The sequence below is a fragment of the Dermacentor albipictus genome, chromosome 9 (genome assembly GCF_038994185.2).
Source record: "Dermacentor albipictus isolate Rhodes 1998 colony chromosome 9, USDA_Dalb.pri_finalv2, whole genome shotgun sequence".
Lineage (NCBI taxonomy): Eukaryota > Metazoa > Arthropoda > Arachnida > Ixodida > Ixodidae > Dermacentor > Dermacentor albipictus.
The window spans coordinates 41,081,663-41,104,759 of NC_091829.1; the positions used below are offsets into that span (position 1 = coordinate 41,081,663).

Consider the following 23,097-nt stretch of genomic DNA (forward strand, 5'->3'; position numbering starts at 1 on the left):
CGTTCTTGACGCGCCGGGGTGCGAGTTTTCGGTTGTGGACGGTTCAGCTAATAGATTATTAAGGAATACTAACTATAATGATTATAGTGAAGCTGCTAGTGCTTCTACACATGTGCTCCAATATGTTACATGCCTTTTTCGCGGTGTCTTACGAGAAGTAGATCATTCGCCGAATTTAAATTTAAAAGAAAAGGGAGGAATTTTAAGAGGGATATAGAGGCTAATTTTGAGGTGTGGACTAATGAAAGGCTCGATAAAGATTGCTAAAACATCGTTTTCTTGCTGTGATGAGGAGGAAACCAAAGTCTCTCCGCTGCAGTGGGAGAACTAGAGGTGCCAGGAATATTACGTTCGGATGGGTACTTTGTTTCGAAAGGTTACAGGGCGCAGATTAAATGTGCTTTCGACGGGAAATATTGTCATCCATCCGAATTTAGCGCGAAACTACGAAGGAAACCCATTGGGGTTTCTCAGAAACAGCGCTTCTTAGTTGAGGAAAAATTCGTCCTAGTCCGGGATTCGAAGCCGGGACCAGCGCTTTAACTGACCGGTCGGGGCAGCAAATTGCAGCGCGAGGGCAAATTAATCTACAACTCAAAGCACAGGGACGCTGAATATGGCGGATATGTTTTGCCGAATCCCGCAAAGTTGGGTTTCATGCAAGTGCGCTGCAGTTTCTAGAAGTTCTCACAAATCTGCCATATTTTATTTTTCTCTTTTTGTCTAGTGTCCGTTTTAAGCTATGTTGCAACTCGAAAAAGGAGTCGGCTCGCGGTAGGCACGCGAGGGTCCTGTAGATACGCCAAAAACATGGTGGGCGGGTTACCTTTTTTTGCGAGGGATTCTTCCGTCTCGAACTTCATCGTAAAGCCATGCTTCTTGTCGAATGTAAATCCGGTGACGTGATTTGCCGTGTACTGGAAGTTTTCCGTATATCCAAAGCTGCTGTTGCCGCAAACCTGAAAATGGCCGTAATAGAGAGACAGTTAAGGAAGGGCGAGCTTATTGAACGTTTTCTTCGACGCCCACTATAGTATAGCATAGCAGTGCAGCAGTATGATAAGCACAACCTGTGCTTATCACGAGTTGCAAGCTCTGCAAATCTGAAATTTGACTGTTGTTCTGTTAAGGCGCCCCGGAGATCAACACGTAAGGTCGTCAAATGACGTGGCGAGACTCGGGTAGCGAGACAGAGGGATGGCCACTTGCACCCACCACCATTAATTTCGGTGGGCCCACTACGAATCGGAAACGAGCACGATTGCAAGACTATAGGACCCACACTAGCTGTGTCACAAGTTAAACATACAAGGTTCGCAAACTGTGAACAAATGTCGCTGGTGTAATTCATTACGTCGTTTCTGTATCCTAGCGCCAATACGTCCTGAGCAGCAAGACTTTTCACGTACCCTACTGTGGCTGAGTCCAAGTACAGCGTCCCGAATAATTTTGGGGGAAGCAGTGTTATTTTACACGTGGATGTCAGTAAAAGTAATGGGGGAGAAGAGGATCCCTATCGTGCATTGCACAGAGTGCAATTGTCCCCACCCGTTCGGAGAAACGCGGTTTGAGTCGATAGGCCGAGGCAGATGGGGCTGATTGTGTGTGTACGATGCGTGTGCTACCGCTACGACTAGAGTGCCTAAAGCAGGAACGTTATGAGCTAGCGAATCAGGTTGGAAAGCAAGCACACTAACTCAAGTGTGAACAGAAGCACCGGAAGGGGTAGCATAGAAACTAGCCAAAGCGGAAAACTTGTTGAGGACTGTCATTCCCCTAAAGAACGGCGGTCACTTCCGTGCGTGCACAGCGAACATGGGCTCGCTTCGAAGCAGGCTTAGGGTAGGAAAGGAAAACCACCGCGACGAAAGGCAATGACGGACACGTCAGTAATGCTCCCTAAGGGTCTACCATTGACGGGGCGGCTGGGGTAGCCGATAAAGCGAAGGATCATGCTGCGTCGTGTACTGAGGGAGGGCATCATCGCTTGAGGTACAGCTCTCTAGATCGAAAAGGAGGGGGAGAAATAAACATTTTATTTAAACAGTGGAATAACATTCGTGCGAGCGGAATCTCTATTCCATGGCCACACTGGCTCTAGCGGCTCGTTCGGCCTGGTCCAAGGTTGCCTGCCGGATTCCCAGGTCCTGGCCAGCGAGTCAGACCTCCTACGACCTTTCAATATCGTTGCGCGCGACGAGGGTTGAGTTACCCTCTGCTGGTCTTTGTTTGGAGTGCCAAGTGATGTGTTTGAGGGTTGGTGTTTCGTCACACCAAGAACAGCAGTCATCGTATTGGGGCGGCTGTATTTTGCTCAGAGTGTGTATTGTGAGGTATGTGTTTGTGTGCAGCCGCCTCTAGCTCCTGGATTGCAAGCCTATCAGTTAAGGGTGGGGCGGCGCCATTGTCTTTGGACTATTCAAAAAGCCGATGGAATGTGCAAGGCTGCAGAATCGGCGGCCCTGAAATGCAAGGTTTCGATAAGACGGAAGTCAGCATTGACGTTATTTCTGTCTCTGTCTATCATATATATATACATATATATATATATATATATATATATATATATATATATATATATGAGGGTGACGTGCGCAGACGCGGGTGGGCGCAAGTGTACATGGGAAAAGGGGGTTGTGCTGTTGATATAAACATGAAAACATGATAGAGTATATTAAATTGAGTAGTAGGCAGGAATAAATTTTCGAAATGCGAAATGCTGGCATAATGTGCTTTGTGCCTTGGTTGATGATATGAGAATTTCAATTTCAAGTTAGTGCTTTTAAGTATGCGAAGTTGCCACGTGCCAAATTAATTCCAATGATCAGCTCTCGAACTGCTTTCTGGGCTAATGAACTGTGAGGCCAGGTACCCAAGATTTTTGCTTCTGTAAAAAAAAAAAAACTTAGTTGGCGCTGAGTTCAAGTTTCCTCTTAAGTTATGCTAAGATTCCTAAGCGACGAAAAGAAACCTTCAAAGCCGCCTGTCGTTTATACAGTGCTTGTACTGTGGTTTCTACTGAGTGCTCTATTTTCAGGAGCCTCAAAGGTTTCGTGATTGTATTGCACTTAGTATTATGCTAACAGAAGAATATGAAGAACGAACATAAAAGAACTCGAAACGCACTTGTTCTTTCATGTTCGTTCTTGAAGTTCTTCCGTACGTATAATGCTAAGCGCAACAAAATCATGCATGTCCACAAACTAGCTCCGTTCATCGCTTTACAAAACAGAAACGTTTCTTGCTGGAAGTTTTGAACGCTCTTATTAAATGCCACAGGTTACCTCACGATTGGAAGGAAGCATTATTTGGTTTCAAATAGTTTTACAGCGAAGCTGTTAGCCTTTAGTTGGTCGGGATTCTTCGTGTCTCTCAGAAAACAAGAAGGAGTAGGAAAATGTGCACATCTCCTTTGGAATCAGGGATACAACACATGGCTCAGTATTCATTTAAATAAAAGAAAGCAAAAAAGGAAACCTCAAAAACCGTATGATGGATGATAAGACGCCTGTGAACCATGCGAGGCACGTTTCTTCTGCCCGCGTGTGTTTGCCGGTGAAGATAACGGCTGCATAAGCTGCTCCGGTGGGAAAGGGGCAACAGCAGCGTACGAATCAGTGAGTGATGTCACCAAACTTCATACATAAAAGGGAGACCCACCTAGCAACCTATTCAGTTCATTGCAAGACCGCTATGGGTAGGCCACGCAAAGTTAAGACTCCCGAAGGGCAGCGTGGATACGACGAGCGTCGAAGAGTGCGAAACCGTAATGCTCAACATCGGTGTCATGCTAAGACTAGGCAGAACAACAAAACGTTTCCTATCCTCACCGACGGCATTTGAGCGGTTTTCTAACAGCTTCGCCGGCCATCCACTTACGCAGGGTCCGGAGGACGAGTGAGTGTTGTTTCTTTCTTCTTTTTTTACAGTACTTATTCCGGAGCTGTTAACTTGGCGTAGTGAGCTAGTGGCCACAGAAGTATGTATGCAAAAGAGAAAACTTTGTAAAAACAACGGCTTCCAGTGCACGTCCAGTGCTCGGCGATTGAAACGCGATACTCTCACAGCATGGCGGCCGCCTTGTTTTTTGGTGCCACCGTTGTTCGCTGGTAGATGGCTTAGTGGACCGAGTGCTGTCACCGTGCATCGAAGAGACTCTCGCTTTTCACGTGTCACCAAAAAATGCATCAGCTCTGTGTCCCCAGCGCCTACCTGTGGCGAAGTACAGGCCGCCATGCTATAAGAGCATCGCGTTTCAATCGCTGAGCATTACCTTCCCCAACCTTCGCATTTTATAAAATTTTCAACTATTAGTTTCATTTATTTACGTGTGACTTTGCCTTGCGCGTCTCATTTTTTTTTTTCTTTGGCAGCCCACATCTGAATACAAGATGTGGCACGCTGGATCCATTATCGCTGGCTTCGTGCAGACCTTCGCCAAGGACATCACTTTCGTCACCGTGAAGGTAGTTTTTTTTTACAATGTATTATATTGGCGCAGTGATTGAAACGTTTTGGGAGTTGTGTCGACCAGGTCCTGTGATACCTCGCGAGGCTGGAGCGCTCAAAGAAAAGCCGTCATTCGCTGCTGTGTCGGGTAGAACACAGCCGAACAAGAAGCAGTTAAGGAATTCTGCTATCGCTAATATTCCTAGCACTCAGGCTTCACGAAAACGCGGACGATGCTTTGCGCGACAGGGTGATAAACGCAGGCGTAGGCAGCTACACAATGCGTGGCATTATGGTGAGGATAATAGGCGGTTGTGCCTTAGAAAGGCACAAAATAGAAAATGAAGATTAGCTGTGTTAGTAAATTACCCCCCTACAATACCAGAAAAGAGACAGTCATCGTAAGAGAAGGCTTGCTAACGCACGAAACACTCAAACACCATTGATGGCGCCACCTTGAAGTTTTCGCACCAGACTCGACGTCATGTCATGAATTTCAGGTGCGTACGTAAGATTTCATCGAAAAAAATTGATTTCTTTATATTCTGAAAGAGCCAAAGAATGAACTCGAAAGCTTTCGCAAACTTCAATCCTACACAACGAAGAAATGTGGGAAAACATTTTTAGATTAGTGACGTCACACGGAGTTACATGCGCTGGGATCCTTCTGGGATCATTCTGGGAATCTGCGACGATCAGTTTCGGCGATACTGTCGCCTTGGCTACGCCTTTGCCATTGGCACGCGCTGATTGGCTGTAACAGCAAAATCAGATGAGCTGATTGGCTGGTTGCACACTGCGTCATGTGATTTTTCACAAAGAGCCAATGAGCGTGCACCTAATGGCAATACTATCACCGAGGCGGCGCTGTCACCGAAAGTAATCGTCGCAAAATACGTTCCAAGGTTGAGCGCTTTTTTGTGCTTTGTTAATCAAGCTGTTAAAGCAAAACTAACGAAAATGAAGGTTTGAAAGTATACTTTATTCTTATAAACCAGTCCCCTTAAATGTCTTTTCGGTATTTACTACTATTATACAGTTTCTTGGACTGATGAGCTACATACACCCGCCCACAAAAGTTTACGGACCATCAAATCTCGGAAAATATTCAATTCCCGAGCAGCCTGTAGCAGTAGCCAGTAAAACTGTTGACGATAATGTTGTTGGTATATTCTACTCGAGGCCCAATATGCATATATCTGGCAGCGTTGTGAGGTTGCGTAGATATTCAGCTTTCTCCCGGATTTGATGGTCCGTAATATTTTGTGGCCGGGTGTACTTGGGCAGGCAGATTTTAGAGAACTTCTACAGAGCTTCTACAGAAAGCGACGACGTGCTTTATACGAAAAACGGTGACACTCCACGGCCGCCATAATCCACCGCTAATCTTTAAGCCTCTTTGAGCTTGTAAATAAAAAAAATGCGAGAAGATTATGTGAGGAGATTTTGTGCTCTGTGAAAGGGAGATAGAAATCCAGGTATGCAGTCTCCGCTCTTTTGGTGGTCCCGTGTCGGTTGAAGCGTTTAAATTTAAAGCACCTTGCGCTTTATACCATATTGAGGCCGGGTGATTCCTGGCGTTTGCAATTTAGAGACCAAATTGATTGTTCTTTTCGATACAGCTTAGAAAAATCACTAAACAAACGCACTTCTCCCTTTCACTGTATTTTAGATTTTTAGGCGAAAGGGTGGGATGTGCCTGTACTTTCTATGATGAAATGTTATTCTACATAGCGTGAGGCGGACTTTTTCTGTACACCAGAATCTGCATTGAGCCTTGTATTAACCTGCCGCTGGAGGTCGTGTGGGATTGCTGGCAATATGTTATATTTTAGTAAACGTGATGTTACGCTGCGCTTCGTGCACTTATGCAAGCGTCATTTGTCCGAGACGGCGCCGATTTACAAGTCCTTAACAAATAGTAATGCTTGACATTCCTTATCGCGATAGCGCTAAGGGCTCCGTGTCGCAGAAAATGCGGTGTCAGCGTCGGCGTCCGTTAACGAACATTTCCGCATATATCTAGATACATGTATACTCCACGCCTTGCTATATGACATGCGGTATATGGAGGTTATATTGCCACAACATTATATCACTAAAATCACTAACACCGACAGCGCCTGCGTTTCATAATAAATCTTCAGACTAAAATATTAGAAGCGAAAAACAACGACAGAAACCTGAAGATGATACAAGTTTTTGGCGCGGCTGTGCACGACCTCCAGGACTGGCCCACTCAAGAGGCCGCGTTCCTACCTAAAAGCTCGCCTTCGTGCATGGCGTTCGCCGCCAGCGTTTCAGGGTAAACATTACGGCTACATATGCTGTAGTTGCCGGGAAGCGTGAGAACCAGTCAGACATCTTTGAATGCTATCGCGTTCCAATCTTAAAGGCGAAGATTAAGCATCTTTCCAACAATGGACAGGGAAGAACCTTTTTACAGACTGGTGTAGTATCAGGGTGCTTTTAGAGGAGAGATACTACTTTAAAAAACTTGGAAGACTCTTAAGTTTCGCCTTCAAGAGTGGAACGCGATAGCGTTATCGCACCCCGTTCGCACTGCCCACTCATTCGCTCGGCGTGGTCTTGAGTCACACAAAGACGAAACGTGCGCCTGAGCAAGCGGAACGAACAGAAAAGCTCGGTGTCTCGGAGGGAGAAACGATCTACGCGACCCAAACGTCGTGATCGGCACGGACAGCCGGACCGCGACGCGCCACGAAGGCGGACGCGATCATGGGGCTGACGCCTCGATGGGATCGTCCTCTATCTCGCTTGAGAACACCACGCATACGCATGACTCCTCGCCAGCTGCACGGCACACATCGCAGGGGACGCTTTCCCATCAGACGCGCTATAGCGCAGCGATCACGTCAGAGGCGTCCCGCATCGGACGCTGCACCTATGAATGGCGCTGTGAGCGGAAAGGGGAGCCGCGTCGTCTAAACACAAGTGTTCGAGTTATGCACGCTGGAAGTTGGAAGGGGGGAGAGCGAGAAAACTTATTAAACGCAAGGGTATTGGGGCATCCTCGCACCGGTCACCGCACGGCCCCAATGCGCTCAAACGAGACGAAGGGGAGAAGCGGGCGAGTCGCACGCCAGCTGTCGGTGCAGCGCCGTACATTGCGAGGAGGGGGTCTTCTGCATTTGCCGCAAGATGGCTCTGCGTGTGCGCCAAGCGCAGAAGAAATGTAGCGGAAACGTACTTCGCTACGCGTTTAACTACGACTTCTGTAATTTACGTGCTCACAAAAACTGATATACACCGCAGTATAACTTTCTACGGCACGTTTCTAAGGCAACACCGCATTCACTAGAGGCGCTTTTGTCCCGCTTTGTACAAATGAGGATTGCAATATTTATATGAAAGTTTTAGCGCGAAGATTACAATCAGTAATCCAGAAAATCGTAGGACCGCATCAAACGTGCGGGATCAAGGGACGATCTATTTCGACTAATATTCACAAAGCAAGATGCGTGCTGTAGTGCTGCGATATTACAAATAGCCGCGTGGCCATCTTGCAACGAGACCTTGAAAAAGCTTTCGACTGTGTCGAGCATGAAATTTTGCTTTGCATACTAGACCATGTTATTGTTGGTTCTGTTATTCGCGAGGGAGTCGCCCTGGCGTATCGGAACTGCACGGCGAGATTGATCGTTAACCAGAGTCTGGGGGCCCCCATTAGCGTGCAGTGGTCGGTACGCCAGGGTTGTCCCCTGAGCCCTCTTTTGTTTTGCCTCTACACAGAGGCGATGTGCTTAAACATTGTGAAAAAGAGACAATTCTTGGCTTTTGGTTGCAAGCAGTGGAAGTCAAGCTGTTGGCATATGCGGATGATGTGGCGGTTTTTTCAACCAGTAGGGAAGGTGTATCTGAGGCTACTAAATGTGCAGAGAACTTCTCCCAAGTCACAGGCAGCAGAGTGAGCTGAGCCAAATCGCTAGGGCTCTGGCACGGAGAGTGGCAATCGACGCCCGACCGCTTTGTAAACGTGTCCTGGCTTATGACCCCAATGAAGTACTTGGGAGTACCTCTAGAATGCTATCTTGATAGCGCGACATATTGGACAGCGCAGACGCATGATACACGTGGAAAGGCGGAAAGGTGGAAAGGAACAAACTTATCGATTTTCGCTAGAGCCACCGTGTGCAATCTGTTCTTTATTAGTCGGCTGTGGTATGTAATGCAGGTGTTACATTGTGCAAGGCTCAATGTACAGAAGGTGCATCGAATTTTCGCCATTTTCGTATGGGCTGCGCAATGGGAAAGGCGCAGCGGGACGAATTTGTTCAGAGGAGTCAAGAATGGTGGTTTGGGCCTGGGACACCTTTTTTTTTTGCGGCAGATCGTTAACAGATTTAATTTCCTTCGCGACGTCAGCGATACTTTTTTGCGCACCGCATGGCAAGCAAAGCTCGGGCGCGCGTTGTCAGACTTTGTTGTTTCAACCGAAACACTCACGGGAGGCATTTTTGGACATTTCAGAGAAGTTGTCGCAAGTGTACGATTCCTTGCAACGAGGTTTTCAAATGAATATTTATCTACTGTCAAAAAGGAAAAATTGTACAAAGATTTGTGTGACGTTGTTCTGCCGTAGCCCATGTACAGAGCCTTGTACAGTGGAGGCCCTGGTAGGGCCGTGTTAAAGAGAGTAAAGAAAATACAAGTTGCGCCAGGAGTTAAAACGTTTTTTTTTAATTTACACACTGGAACGTTGCCAGTAAAAATGTTTTTGCAGGAAAAGTGCTTATTTCTTCCATGGGGATCTCACTGCCTTATCTGCAACCAACCAGAGACGATAGATCAGGTTTTTCTTCGTTGTTGGGGAGGGGTATTTTTTTTGGGGGGGGGACGTACTACAAAGAACGTTAAAGAAACAATTTCCCCTCGACCCTCTGGAATACGGTAGTTACCCATTACTAACGAGGATGGTTTTCCATTTGATTTATTAATGTTGATTGCCTCCACAGTATTTGGCGCTCCCTGAATGGCAGGATACTACTGCGATTCCGACGCACGACCTACGCGAATTTATTTCCGTGAAACTGTGCATCGGTTTGTTGAGATTTTGAAGGCCGGTGGGGATACTCCCGAGTGGGTGTCAAGGGTGGAGCCATTGATGGCTCTAAATGAATTTTAATGTGACGAAGCCAGCCCCCTACCAGGCTTATTATGTCAATACGACGTGATCATTGCATCCTGTATATTTTGTTTTGTTTTTTGTATTGCTATTGCTGTTCTTTCTTTGTCAAAGTCAGGCAATAAAGAAAAAAAACTCATGGCTGAGTGGTAGTGCCTCCGTCTCACACTTCGGAGACCCTGGTTCGATTCCCACCCAGCCGATCTTGTAAGTTCTTATTTATGAATTGCCTTCCGCCATTTTTTGCTCACGGCCAGCGCCACCGACGCCGACGACACCGGCTTTTCTGCGACGCGAGCTTTTTAAAGCTGTCGTGTTAAAAGCACACTCTCCTGACATTGTATTATGCCTTTATTTATAGCCATTTAAATTACTGTATCAGTTCTTGGGGTCTTGCATATCGCTGTCATATAGCTGCCTTGCAGTATATCCAAAATAATGTTGTCCGTATTATCGCTTCGGCTGCGTCTAACGCTCATGTTACCCCCATCTTCACTGAGCTAAGTATCCTCACAATAAATAAAATTATCTGGTACAACCACAGCATCGTTATCTACCGCCTTCTTAAAAACCCACAATTACATTATATCATTGGCAGGAATAGTCTTCCCAATCCTAACAATATCAGGTTCTCTTTACAAAATAACCTTTTACTTGTAAAATTGTGCAGCAACTATGGCGAACTAACGGTTGCTTTTGCTAGTGTGAAAGTGTGGAATAATCTGTCTGCTCATGTGAAATCCTCACCTACATTATCGTCATACCAACGTTCACTGGGAACTTCTATTAATACCTTGTAAACTGCATCTCTTCTTTGAAGTATTTTTATGTTGCTTATTATGTACATTTTTTTATGTTGTGGTGTGTTGCCATAAGTATTATTGCTTTAATACTGTAGAAATTGTGTTATCCGTTCTTTGTTCATAACTGCAATTGACGCGTTTTTATTTATATATTATCTAAGAACAAGAGGTCCCGCTGGAGTTTATAACTTTGGGACGTCTTTCTGTATAACTTCTACTGCATATATGTACCACTAATGAATGAAGCAATGACTGTGACACTTGAAGGTGGAAACTTGGAATTGAGTTATACTCGGGTTACTAAGAACATATAATCGAAGCACAGGGATATCTTTTTTGACGCGGTGATCAAAGAAATCAATTGAAATTTGCAAATGTCGGATGGAACTGCAGTGTTGCATTTGTTGCCTGAACTACTACTTCATCGCTCCAGGGTGCCGGCCACATGGTTGCCATAAGCAAGCCTGAAGAATCTCTGCAGATGATGTCCAACTTTCTTTCAAGGAGCTCGTTTGAATGAAGAAAAACACACTTTCAGTGCGAAAGGTCAATAAAGAAGAAGCGGAATAAAAAAAATTCACCGACGATCGCCGTAATCCCTAATGCGAAGTTTGAGCGCAGCTCCATAAGTGTTTTCGTCAAGTCGTTTATTGGCTGGCGCGGACAATCTGTCTCGTGTGGCACGTTGTAGATGGACAGAAGTATTGCGAAACAAGTAACAATCAAGCACAACGAAAATCTGCACGGCGGGTCATGTATATATAGCCAGCCGGCTTATTATACATGACTTGTCGAAGGTTTCAGAGTAATCGCTGGTGTGTGTGTGAAAACTTTTATTGTACTGAGGTCCGGAGGCTCGACTTCTCAAGTCAAGGCGGGCCGCTCCCACGTTGGCACTGTCAGGCCAAGCCTTTCAGCGACATCATGGGCCCTCTGGACTGCCCTTAGTTGGTCCTGAAACAATGGGCTTTGGTGCCTGCGTGATCTTAAGAAAGTAGACATTCATATTTCCACAAAAGTACAAAAGTCCAGATTGGAAAACGCTTCGGTAATTAGAATACGGAACTATTGATAACACTCGAGAGAATACTGATACATGCAGGCGCGCCGCGGCGCACGCGTTACCTTGTCTGATCTCGCAGTGAACTTGCCATTTCAAAAGCTACCAGCTGCGTCGACACAGTGGCTATAGCCCTGTATTCGTGATTGCTATGTCCCGGGCGCGATCCCCAGTCGTGGAGGCTGCGTTTTAGTCCGAACGCTCGCGTATATCGCTTTGGGTACACTTCGAAGAACCCCCAGATGGTGTTAAAATTGTCTGGAGCACCCCACAACGACGTTTCTCATAATCCGCGTGTTGCTATGGGCGGTTAAGCGTCATCAGATCTCCCCTGAAAAGCTCCTCGCGCTTGCGGCTTCCACCTGGTGTCGCATTCAAGACGCTATTCAAGTATGCACGAATACATACGGATTCCTTATCGTAGACTCTGTTTCATTCTTAGGGACTACTGCTCGCAATGGGCGCAACCCTATAGTTACAGTATGTGTCGGTACTGCATATGTAATCTCGAGGCGAGGAAGTAAATATGAACAAAATGAAATCGCGACATTATCCTTGTCCCAGCGCCCGACATTTTCCAAATGTCACACAAGATGTCCCGCAATAATGAACGGCGCGATACGCTACACAAAGATCTGCCGCGCAACAAGTGGAGAAATTAAAGATGGATTTCTGCCCTTACTCCCGTAGCTTACCAAACTCTAAGAAAGGCTACTCGGCTCGCACGCGTTACCTAGCAAAAAAAGAAACGAAAGAAAGAAAAAAAAATATCAGTTCCTTTCAACTGTGTGAAGAAGGATGACCAGCGGAGCTGTGTATGTGGGCCCGTTAAAGGCGAACTCCACATCCGCCGCGGGTCGGCCCGGCATTGCATTATCTTCGGCATCGGCCCACGTATGGGGAGTGCTTAACGCCTACTTAACCTCAACCGCGGGTCGGGCCGGCATTGCACTATCTTCGGCATCGGCCCACGTATGGGTAATTTTTTGCTTACAACGACACGAAAATTTCTTTGGGCGGTAGTGCTCTCCAGCTTCGCAGTAAAAAGGAATCGATGCCTATGGCAGTGAACCATGACGCGACAACAGGGCGCCTGCACGCAAAAGTGTAAGCCGAGGCTATCCGAGACTAAGGACGCCAAGCCTGTGTCTGCATAACCTGAAATCACCATTTAGCAAGCTTGCATTATTCTTTGAAAATCTGCTTTTCGGATTGCGAGCACTGCAGTGACAAAAAAGAGTTTTTGCTTATGCGACACCCGCTGTCGCATAATGTTACTTTCCTTATGGGAATTTTGTTTTCGTTCAGTGCACTGCATGCGTCGTTGTGGGCGAATCGTGAATCTTGAATGTCCGTGCGCCACGTGGTGTAAAAGCGCTGAACTAAGGGTGGTGTCCGGAATTGCTGGGGTTGTTTTCCTTTTCTCGCTTGCAGAGAAATGACAATGTGTTCGCGCTTACAGTTAACCGGATCGTCCACGCTATAGTTTCGGCATCTGAGAATCGCCGGTTTCTGTCGCTTCTTCAGTCTCACTGGATTCTACTCCACCATGAATTCGGCCGTGCGTGAGTGCCTCCATTTCAGGCAGCCGTTCTTCGTATCGTTCGACGGGACTGTTGTGCCAAATGTCACAAATGGTAGGTAGCAGCCTCTCTTCCTTTATGTCAGCCTTCGTCTTCGGCTCGGATGGCGTTCCTCCGGCAAGTGAGTGTTTACATAAGTGACGTCACGACTCGTTTGACACATGTCAAACCGCAGAAGAAACCAAGCCGCTTGGTGCGCCGACATTTCGATGGCGTTCAGCATCTTTACTCCGAGCTGTTGCATTGCGGTTTCAAACGACAGTTGAGCCACAGGATGTTCGTCGATCAACGGCTTGACGGCTCTGCCTAAGTTGGAAACACCGCGGTTACCCTTGTTGACGTACTGCACGACGTATGACGAACAGGCGTAAACATGAAATATGACCTGCAGATCCATGTTATATTTGGGCACAGAAGCTATCCAGGGGTTGAACGGGTTCACCTTAGTCTGGTCTAACCCCCTCTTGAGCAGCAGCATAAGCCTGGCCAACCCGCTGCGAATCACCTCCTCGTGCTCGTCATACCCACGTATCCCGTGGTATTTCCAGAACAGCTCAAACGACCGATACTACGTAGTGCCCAAAGCCATGTGTAACGTTTCTTGTTTATTTTTGAGAAAGCGGTATCGCTTCAACTCGGCCTCATCGTCGGCGGGCGGCTGCAGCGGAGTGAGTACCTTCGTTCTTAGCATCGGCCAGAACGAAGCGTGAAAGCGACACTTTGCCCATCCGCCCTTGCAACACGTGTATGTATGTTGGCGTGCCTGGCATCTCGGCCGTTCCAAGACGTCATGGTCGACACGCAGCAAGTGTTCGGCCATGGGCATGGTGTTCGGCATAAAGTCATTCTCGACCACCTCGTCGGGGGCCTGATTCAACCATAGAAGCAGATGAGCGTGAGGGCTGCTTCAGTGCTGAAACTCAATTCATTTGAAACTCTCAACTACGTGGAAAGGCTTAAACGGACTGGTGTGAGAGTTTCGCAGCACCTTCATTATGACTCTAACCATATGTTCAAAGTATAAGGCACAACGGCAAGTCCTGGGGCATGCTTAAACATCTCCTCGACGAGGGCAGCACCATATCCAGTGAGAGACACACGCTCGCCAGAGCCCTTAACGAAGGTACCACATCCTGTTCCGGGGACGAGCTGCTTCCCAAGCTCATGGAGAAATACCTTCCCATAAAGCGTGGAAACGAGGAAGACCAGTTTCCCGACTACCTCGGCCCAAGCCCTCCGGAATTGGACGAAGACTTTGCCGTGGGGGAAATTAGGCAAGCCATTTTCGCGCTCAAGGGGAAGTGTGCGCGAGGTGCCGACAGAATCACCAACAAGATGCTGCGGAACCTTGACGACGGTTCGATCGCATACCTCACCGAGAAGATGAACGAGACGTGGAATAACGGCAGCGTCCCAGAGCAATGGAAGACCGCCAACGTCGTCCTCATCCCCAAACCCGGCAAGGCTCCGAACGTGCACAACCTCCGACCGATCTCTCTCACCTCCTGCGTTGGGAAAGTGACGGAGCATGTCGTCCTCAACAGACTAAACAGATATCTCGAAGAGAACAACATCTATACTCACAACATGATTGGCTTCGTGCCGGCCTCTCGTCGCAGGACGCCATGAAGATGATCAAACATGAAATCATCGACGGCAGTACCAGAGACACCAGGGCCCTGCTCGGACTCGACCTCGAGAAAGCGTTTGACAACGTTCTCCACGAATACATTCTGGCCTCCATGGCAGACGTCGAGCTGGGCCCCAGATTATATAACTACGTCCGTTCGTTCCTGACGCGGAGGAAAGCGAAGCTGCGGATCGGCGACTTTGTCTGCGACGAGGTGCTCTTGGGCTCACGGGGCACGCCGCAAGGCTCGGTCATTTCTCCTGCTCTCTTCAACATCTGCTTGATCGGCCTCTCGAGGAATCTGACCCAAGTTGAAGGTATCAAACACACCATCTACGCAGACATCACCATCTGGTGCACCGGCGGTAGCGAAGGGCAAATGGAAAGCGCCATGCAAGAGGCGGTAGACGTCACGGAGCAGTACCTGCTACCCACCGGACTCAGATGCTCCCCGACCAAATCTGAGCTTCTCGTTTATAGAAAAGAAAAAGGCCGCAGACCAAAGGGCTGGAAACCGGTGCCGGAAAGTGACATTCACCTGTTCACTCGGAGCGGTGACCCGATACCCAGGGTCGACACCATCAGAGTCCTGGGTATGTTTATAGAATCACGCGGTGGCAACGGCACTGCGTTACGCAAGATAACTGCGAAAACCGACAATGCTTTTCGCCTTGTCCGAAGGGTCACTAACAGGCATCGTGGCCTCAAGGAGGACAACCTGCTTCGGCTCATAAACGCCTTTGTGCTGTGTCACTTCACCTACACGGTGACCATGCGCAACTGGCTCAGAGCCAAGCTGGAAAAGCTTAATGCGCTCATTAGAAAATTCTTCAAGAGAGCCCTCGGGCTGCCCGTCAGAACGCATACAGAGGACCTCCTTCGGCTCGGCATACACAACACCATGGAGGAAATAGCCGAGGCTCAGGAACGGGCCCAGCTAAATCGGCTGTCCGCCGCGCCGGCTGGCAGGCGAATCCTCGAGGAGATCGGACTCGCACCAATCAAGAACTTGGCTGAAGACACCCAAATCCCCAGAGAAATAGGCGAGAAGATTGTGGTCGCCCCTTCGCCCCACAACGTTCATGCCGTTCACAACGCAGGTCGTCGCAAGGCAAGAGCATTGAACATACTAAAGCAAGTAAACAGGGACAAAATCGCAGCAAGCTTCGTGGACGCAGCTGCATACCAAGACGGCAAGGCTTTTGCGGTTTTCGTCGTTGACACGCTGGGCAAAGTTATCAACTGTGCTTCCGTCCGGATGACGAACCCAGAGGTGGCCGAGTAAGTGTCCATTGCACTCGCCATGCAAGACGGTCGGAGAGACAGGGTGTATAGCGACTCGAAAGCCGCCATCAAGGCATTCCAGAAAGGCCGGGTAGCCCGGCAGGTAGTTCAAATTTTGAAAGGCGCCAAACACGGCAACACCTCCATGCACTCGATCCTTTCGTTCCTTTCGATCCTCGTTCCCTGCACGCGGTGGGGGAATTGAGGGGGTTCCTCGGAACCTCAACGAGTCTGCCCATGAGGCTGCGCGTGGCTTTACCGACCGCGCTGCCCTCGGATCGGGCGACTCTCTCCCCGGACACAGAGACGCTCCTCTCACACACAATGAAATCACTAAATTCTTCTACTTAGAGAGAAGGGTTTTCCCCGCGCCTCACTCCAAGTTAACCAGGCCGCAGGCGGTCAGACTAAGACTTCTGCAAACGAACTCGTACCCAAATCCGGCGTCCCTAATAGCATATATCCCGAGATTTATCCGAATTGTGCTTGCGTGGCCTGTGGTGAAGTAGCAACGTTGTCTCATATGCTCTGGGAGTGCGGGTTGCTGGGCCCGAAGTTCACCAAGGAAGAGTGGGACGCGTTCCTGCGAAGTCCCGTCTTTGAGGACCAAATCCTGGCCATCCAGCGCGCCCGCGATCGGGCCGGCAGGCTAGATCTGTCAGTCCCGTCGTGAGATTAGCCGGGTTGGCGTTTTATCGCGCTTTGCTGGACCAAATAAAAGTTTATTCACTCACTCACTCATGTGGCTGGGTCGTTGTTGACCAGCGTGGCTGCATACTGTTGGTGCATTGCACGCTCATCTACCCCCTGTAGGGGTTGAAGGATGGACTTCGGGATGAAAACCAAACTTGGGAGTATTTATTTTAAATTATTTACAAGGAGGTAAGAGACAAGTAACAGTCGTACAGTCATTAGGGGCCGACAGCAACTCGGACGCTGCGGCCCGCGGCAAGAAGTTCGAGAGAGGGCAATCAGGGAATTAGGGAATGCTCTGGTCTCTCTGGAATGCTTCTTTTAAACCCTTCGAGGACTCGAAGTCGCGTCATGTTTGGCCAATGCGCCTACCATTGGCGCGCGGGCGCCAATGGTAGGCGCCCGTGCGATGGTGTCATACCCGGCGAAGAGAGTCGGCGCTTGGTCCTCCTCTCTTGATCACTTGTTCCCCCTGCGATCTTGCCTCGCAGACTTGCAATGCTATTCTTCCAAGGAGGAGAACGAGGGGCGCTCATGCTCCATTGTCCGAGGGCTCCCCTGCTCCCGGTGCTACGGCCCCTCAGCGGTAGCAATTGTCTTCTTCAAAGGCGATAAAGAGGTACGCTTGGGCCTTCCCGGCACGTCTGGCTGTCACGGAGCATTACCGCCATCTTGGTCTCGCACCCACTTTACTTCCAACAATTCCGTGCTATCCCCTCGCTTTCTGGTAAACTCAAGCATTGAATAGCTCCACCGGCAGCGTACGAACTTGTTTTCAAGTGTCCTGCCTCAGGAATGTGGCGTCCTTGCTTCTGCATTCCTCAATTAGCTGTGCTGCGATTCGAAGTGGTTTGGGGAACTCGAAGTAGGCGCAGGAAACAGCTCCATATCTAACACCCCCAACCATTGGGCTTCACCCGCAGTTTATCGAGCAAGTTTATCGCAGTTTATCAAGCATATATATATATATATATATATATATATATATATATATATATATATATATTCAGTTGAGGTAGCCGCTGTTGGTGCTTCTGATACGCTTCTCCTTTTGTCAGGATTTGCAGAAATAAACCGAAAGTATGAATTAAAAGCCGTGCACGTGAGCGGCAGCAATGATGCAGAAATCATTTAGCCACAACCAATTCTTTAAAAGAGCTTCGCAGCGTGAACAGTCTCTCAAACGTTGTAGCTGGGTTACGAGAATCTGGGAATCTTAAAGTCGCAGAGGTCGCAGAGGGCGTGACTCAGCCTCATAGAGCACTTTTTTGTTCGATGTCGGCTGAGTGCCTCCCAGGCACAGTCGAAGACCCTTTCTCTGTATAGCTTCTAAACACGTCTTAGGATTGCGGTGCTGGAGACAGAGAGAAAGTGTAGACTCACCTTGGACCTTCGAAGATATCACAGGCAACTTATGTGCACCACGATTGCAGTCAAAGAGCTGCATTCCATCTGCAGAAGACAAGTCACTAGTTCTGGAACATTTGAGCACGAAATATCCCAGTCACCTACAAGTGCACACAGATGGCTCTGTAAAAGCAGACGAAGACAGATGTCCAGCTGCATTCTATATTTCCTCTCTGAGATTGGTCTGGACGTTCGGGCTGTATAGCCTTGTCGACAGTTGTGGGAGGCGTGGCAATTGCCGCTGCTCTGCGAAAACTGAAGACTTTGCCTCCAGAGAATGTGGCTCTGCTCACGGACCCGAAGGCAGTGCTGCAACACCTCTACCATGGCTTACCGTCCATCAAGTTCCCGCGCAAATCACTAGCCCTCGTGAAAGGACGCAGCAACAAAAGCTTCACAGTATAGTTTCAGTGGGTTCCCTCCCACATCGGCGCATTGGTGTCAACGAAAAAGCCGGTGTTCTTGCATACGCGGCGCTCTACCATGCAACCATAGTCAAGGCCCTAAAAAGTATTCAAGTTTCAAAAATCCGCCATTCGAAATCACTTTGGGACACTTTGGTTTGCATCCCATACGCCCTACTAACCAAGAGTAGCGTCACTTCCATATCACAGGAGGACAGATCTGCTAGTACACCAGCATGCTTATTTAAGACGGGGCGTATTCTCTAACCCTTCGTTCTCTTCCGATGGGCAATTTCTTACTGAAACTTGCGTTTTTTGGATCTCTGTAGTACGGTGTGTAATTCTACGGTTTAAAAATTATTGGGTTTCACGTGCCGAAACCACTTTATGAGGCACGCCGTAGTGCAGGACTCCGGAAATTTCGGCCACCTGGGGTTCTTGAACGTGCACCTATATCTAAGTACACGGGTGTTTTCGCATTTTGCCCCATCTAAATGCGGCCACCGTGGCCGTGATTCGATCCCGCGACCTCTTGCTCAGCAGCCCAACACCACAGCCACTGAGCAACCACGGCGGGTTATTTCTACGGTTTGTAGGCTGCACGCTTGTCCACACTCCTACTCCTGCAAGCACACACACACACTCTCCCTCTCTCTCTCTCTCACACACACACACACACACACACACACACACACACACACACACACACATATATATATATATATATATATATATATATATATATATATATATATATATATATATATATATACAGCACAAATTGCTTCAGGCAGGAATTGTTTTATTGATAAATTGAACGGAGTCTGGGAGACGCTGCACGGGTGCAAACGGCCACAGAGCAGCTACCTGCCTGGTCGTCTTCGGTTCTCGAGTGCTGCGAACAAAAAAAAAAGCAGAAGAACCCAGATTAGCAGCTGCTTTTTCTTAGCAGCCACACAAGCAGTCACGTACGCCTCTAAGGTAAGAAAAAAAAAGTTACCTTCCACTCTTAATATTGACACGCGAACTGGTGTTTTTACGGGTGAGCGCTTTTACCGTCCACGAAATCTTATCGCTCAGCGCAGGACGCGTCTAAATTTATCGGAAGTTCCTAGAATGTTATCGATGCTTCTATCCGCTTTCTGTTGTCGCCGAACCTTGTGTAATCTGATTGAATGTAAGTGCGATGCGAATGGCATACAACTTTGTGGAAGGCATGTGTGTCCCAGCGATTACTCTGGACTGATTACTCCGGACGACTGATCTATAAAAGCCGACGCGCTTGACCAGCTGAGCAGATTTTCAACGATCGCCGACTGTGTTCGCCACTCTCGTTGTGCTGTAAGTGTAGCCTTTGTGGGCACAAATTCACCCGATAAAACTAGTTTTGTCTTTCACATTATGGCTACTGTGTTCTTTAACGTCGCTACCACGTGACATCTGGTAGAGGTGCTTTGCCTTCATGTAGCGGACGCCTCACAAAGCCGTGACCCAAGCCCGCACGCGGAAGACAACACCAACGTCGCCAAGAACCAGTGGTTTAGCCGCAGGCTGCAAGGACTGCCCCCGGAGCACGGACTTTTGTCCGAGACGACCAGGAAGATCGCCACAAAGTCTACCCCAATGGCAGCCCCAGCGTCCCCGATCGTGCTGCAGCAGCCCAGGGAGCATCCGACGTTCCGCGGTTCAACGTTCGAGGACCTGGAAAGCTGGCTTGAGACGTATGAGGGAGTCGCTACATTTAACAGCTGGAACAGCGACGACAAACTGCGACATCTCTTCGCATTGGAAGACGATGCCAGGACATGGTTCAAGAACAGAGAAACCACCTGAACGATCTGCGACCTGTTCCGAAGCGGCTTCCTGCACACATTCGCAAGTGTTGTACGCCGAGAACGAGTCCAAGTGCTATTAGAAACCCGGGTGCTGCTACCTAATGAGACAACCGCGATCTTCACGGAGGAAATGAGCCGTCCATCTCTCCACGCCGACCCTAAATGCTCGAGGAGAAGAACGTCCGTATACTCATGCATGGGGTAAAGGAGGACCTTTTCGGCAGAATGGTACGGAGCCCACCGAAGACCGTCGACGAGTTTCTTTGCGAGGCCACAAGCATCGAGCGGACACAAGAAATGCGGAACCGGCAATTCAACCGCCGCACTAACTCGACAAACTACGCGGGAGTTCAGTCAGTAGCCACCGAAGACCTGCGCGAGACTATCCGAGCGGTCGTGCGGGCCGAGCTACAGAAGCTGTTCCCATCATCACAGCCTCAAGTGGCTTCAATTGCCGACGCCGTACGTGAGGAGCTCCAACAACAACTCGGAGTAGCCCCTGAATCGCCGCAGCCTCAGCCGCAAGCGATGACATACGTCGCTGTAGCCCACAGTCACGTTCCCCCTCCGCGCCCACGGCAGGGCCCAGTGACGACACACTTCCGTCGTCCACCACCACACCCGCCGCCAGCACGCCAACCCGTCATTTCACGCGGCGTTCCAAGCAAGACTGACGTTTGGCGCGTCCCCTACCACCGTCCACTTTGCTATCGCTACGGAGAAGCCGGCCATGTGTACCGCCGATGCCCATACTGGAAGATGGGACTGCGAGGTTTCGCAGTTAACGCGCCGCGACCACAGATTGGCGAATGACCTCGCGATATCGCCAACTAGCTCGCCGCCACTCAGTGGAGCCCTCGACGACCGTCCCGTTCGCCGTCACCAGGCCGCTACCTGTCTCCGCAGCGCCGGCCATACACGACCCACCCCGGGGCCGGTCAGCGAGCCTATATCCGGAAAGCTAAAAGCAGCAACCAATGGAGGTGCGGTTGCGGTTCATCGAACTGATGAAGATCCTCCACCGCCGACGAAGACGCCGAAGAAACAAGAAACTACCTCGACGACATAACGACACGCCGCCGTACCGATAAGGTGTGGAAGCAAAGAATACGACGACAAAAGACGACCTGACGACGTCACATACCAGCCACAGGTCAATGCGAGGCAGCCGTGATCTGACACCAAGACCGAACTGTAATGCAAGACGAAGCACCACCGACCTCGACGTGCTTGTCAACGGCCACGCAGTCACTGCCTAATCGAAACAAGGGTCGATTACCCCGTTATGAGTGGACACATCGCCGCCCAGTTGAAGAAAGTTAATACTACATGGGAAGGACCTCAAAGTCGGACCACTGGAGGACACTTCATAACGCCGACTGGAATGTGCACAGCAAGAATTACCATTCACGACCGGACTTACCCTGCCACCTTTGTTATCCTCCAACAGTGTTCACGAGATGTCATTCTCCGCATGGACTTCCTTAACCAACACGGCGCAATCATAGACCTGAAGTCAAAATTGATAACGCTGTCGGAAGATCAAGCGATGTTGCCGGAGAGTACTCGGAGTCACCACGCCTTGAGTGTGCTCCAAGATCAAGTGAGCATCCCGCCGCGCTCCAGCATTGTTATTTCGGTCGGCACCGAGACACCTGATGAGGTAGACGGCGTCATCGAAGGCGACCAACGTCTACTGCTCGATCGCGAAATTTCCGTCGCAAGAGGAATCGCTCAAGTGCACGGTGGAAAGACGAAAGTGTTGCTGACAAATTTCAGCCAGGAGTTCAAGCACATCAACAAGGGCACGGCAATCGCATACATCGGGGAAGTTCTGGAAACCAGCAATGCATTTGTCCTCACGGATTCTGCCGCATCTATCCCGACAACCGCAGTTCCCGAACGAGACTTCGACATAAATCCAAGTCTCCCCATGATTAAGCAACAACATCTCAGAAGTTTACTTCGACGATACAAAGAGTGCTTTTCAACGTCATCAAGGATTCGACAAATGCCAGTCGCAAAGCATCGCATAATAACCGAAGAGCGTGCTCGACCACTCCACCAGAGCCCTTATCGAGTTTCTACGCGAGAACGTGAGGCTATAAGGCACCACGTCCACGAAATGCTGCGTGATGACATCAATCCGAAAAAGGACGGCACCCTACGTTTCTGCGTCGATTATCGTCGTGTGAACAAGATCACGAAGAAGGACGTAAACCCTCTCCCAGGAATAGACGACACGTTGCATCGGCTCTGCAACGCTAAATACTTCTCGTCTGTGGACCTCAAGCCTGGCTATTGGCAAATAGAAGTCGACGAAAGAGATCGCGAAAAGACCGCCTTCATCGCCCCAAACGGCCTCTACGAGTTCAAGGTTATGCCATTCGGACTGTGCTCGGCGCCTGCAACGTTACAGCGCGTGATGGACATGGTTTTAGCAGGATTGAAGTGGCGGACCTGTCTCGTTTACTTGGATGACGTCGTCGTCTTCGCTGGAAATTTCGACGATCACCTTAGGCGGCTTGCAACAGTACTAGAGGCCATCAGGTCATCAGGGCTTACTCTGAAGCCGGAAAAGTGCCGCTTCGCTTAGGACGAGTTTCTGTTTCTAGGCCACGTCATCAGCAAATCTGGAGTCCAACCCGAACCGCAGAAGACAGCTGTCATCGCAAAGTTCCCGCAGCCTATCGACAAGAAGGAAGTGCTCAAACGACGCATGCAGTCGCCGCCGGTACTTGCACACTTCGACGAGGATGCCGATACAGAAATCCATACTGACGCCAGTAGCCTAGGCCTCGGT

General features: G+C 49.1%; 2 protein-coding genes and 1 long non-coding RNA gene across 3 annotated transcripts in view; 1 reads left to right on the top strand and 2 right to left on the bottom strand.

Annotated features, from left to right (window-relative positions):
- Nucleotides 1-834: 834 nt before the first annotated feature.
- LOC135916493 (uncharacterized) overlaps nt 835-23,097 on the bottom strand; it is a 188,095-nt gene continuing 165,832 nt past the window's right edge. Inside the window, exon 16 of the mRNA XM_070525432.1 lies at nt 835-959. Within this exon, the coding sequence (XP_070381533.1) occupies nt 860-959 (100 nt within the window). The 3' untranslated portion in view covers nt 835-859. The remainder of the gene's footprint in view (nt 960-23,097) is intronic.
- LOC135916494 (uncharacterized) lies at nt 3,655-10,991 on the top strand. Its single transcript, XR_010568951.2, has 3 exons — nt 3,655-3,897; nt 4,374-4,466; nt 10,832-10,991. It is a non-coding gene; the product is annotated as an uncharacterized lncRNA (long non-coding RNA).
- Nucleotides 19,246-23,097, bottom strand: part of LOC139049771 (uncharacterized) — a 66,685-nt gene continuing 62,833 nt past the window's right edge. The window contains exon 14 of the mRNA XM_070525578.1: nt 19,246-19,354. Coding sequence (XP_070381679.1) covers nt 19,246-19,354 — 109 coding nt within the window. The remainder of the gene's footprint in view (nt 19,355-23,097) is intronic.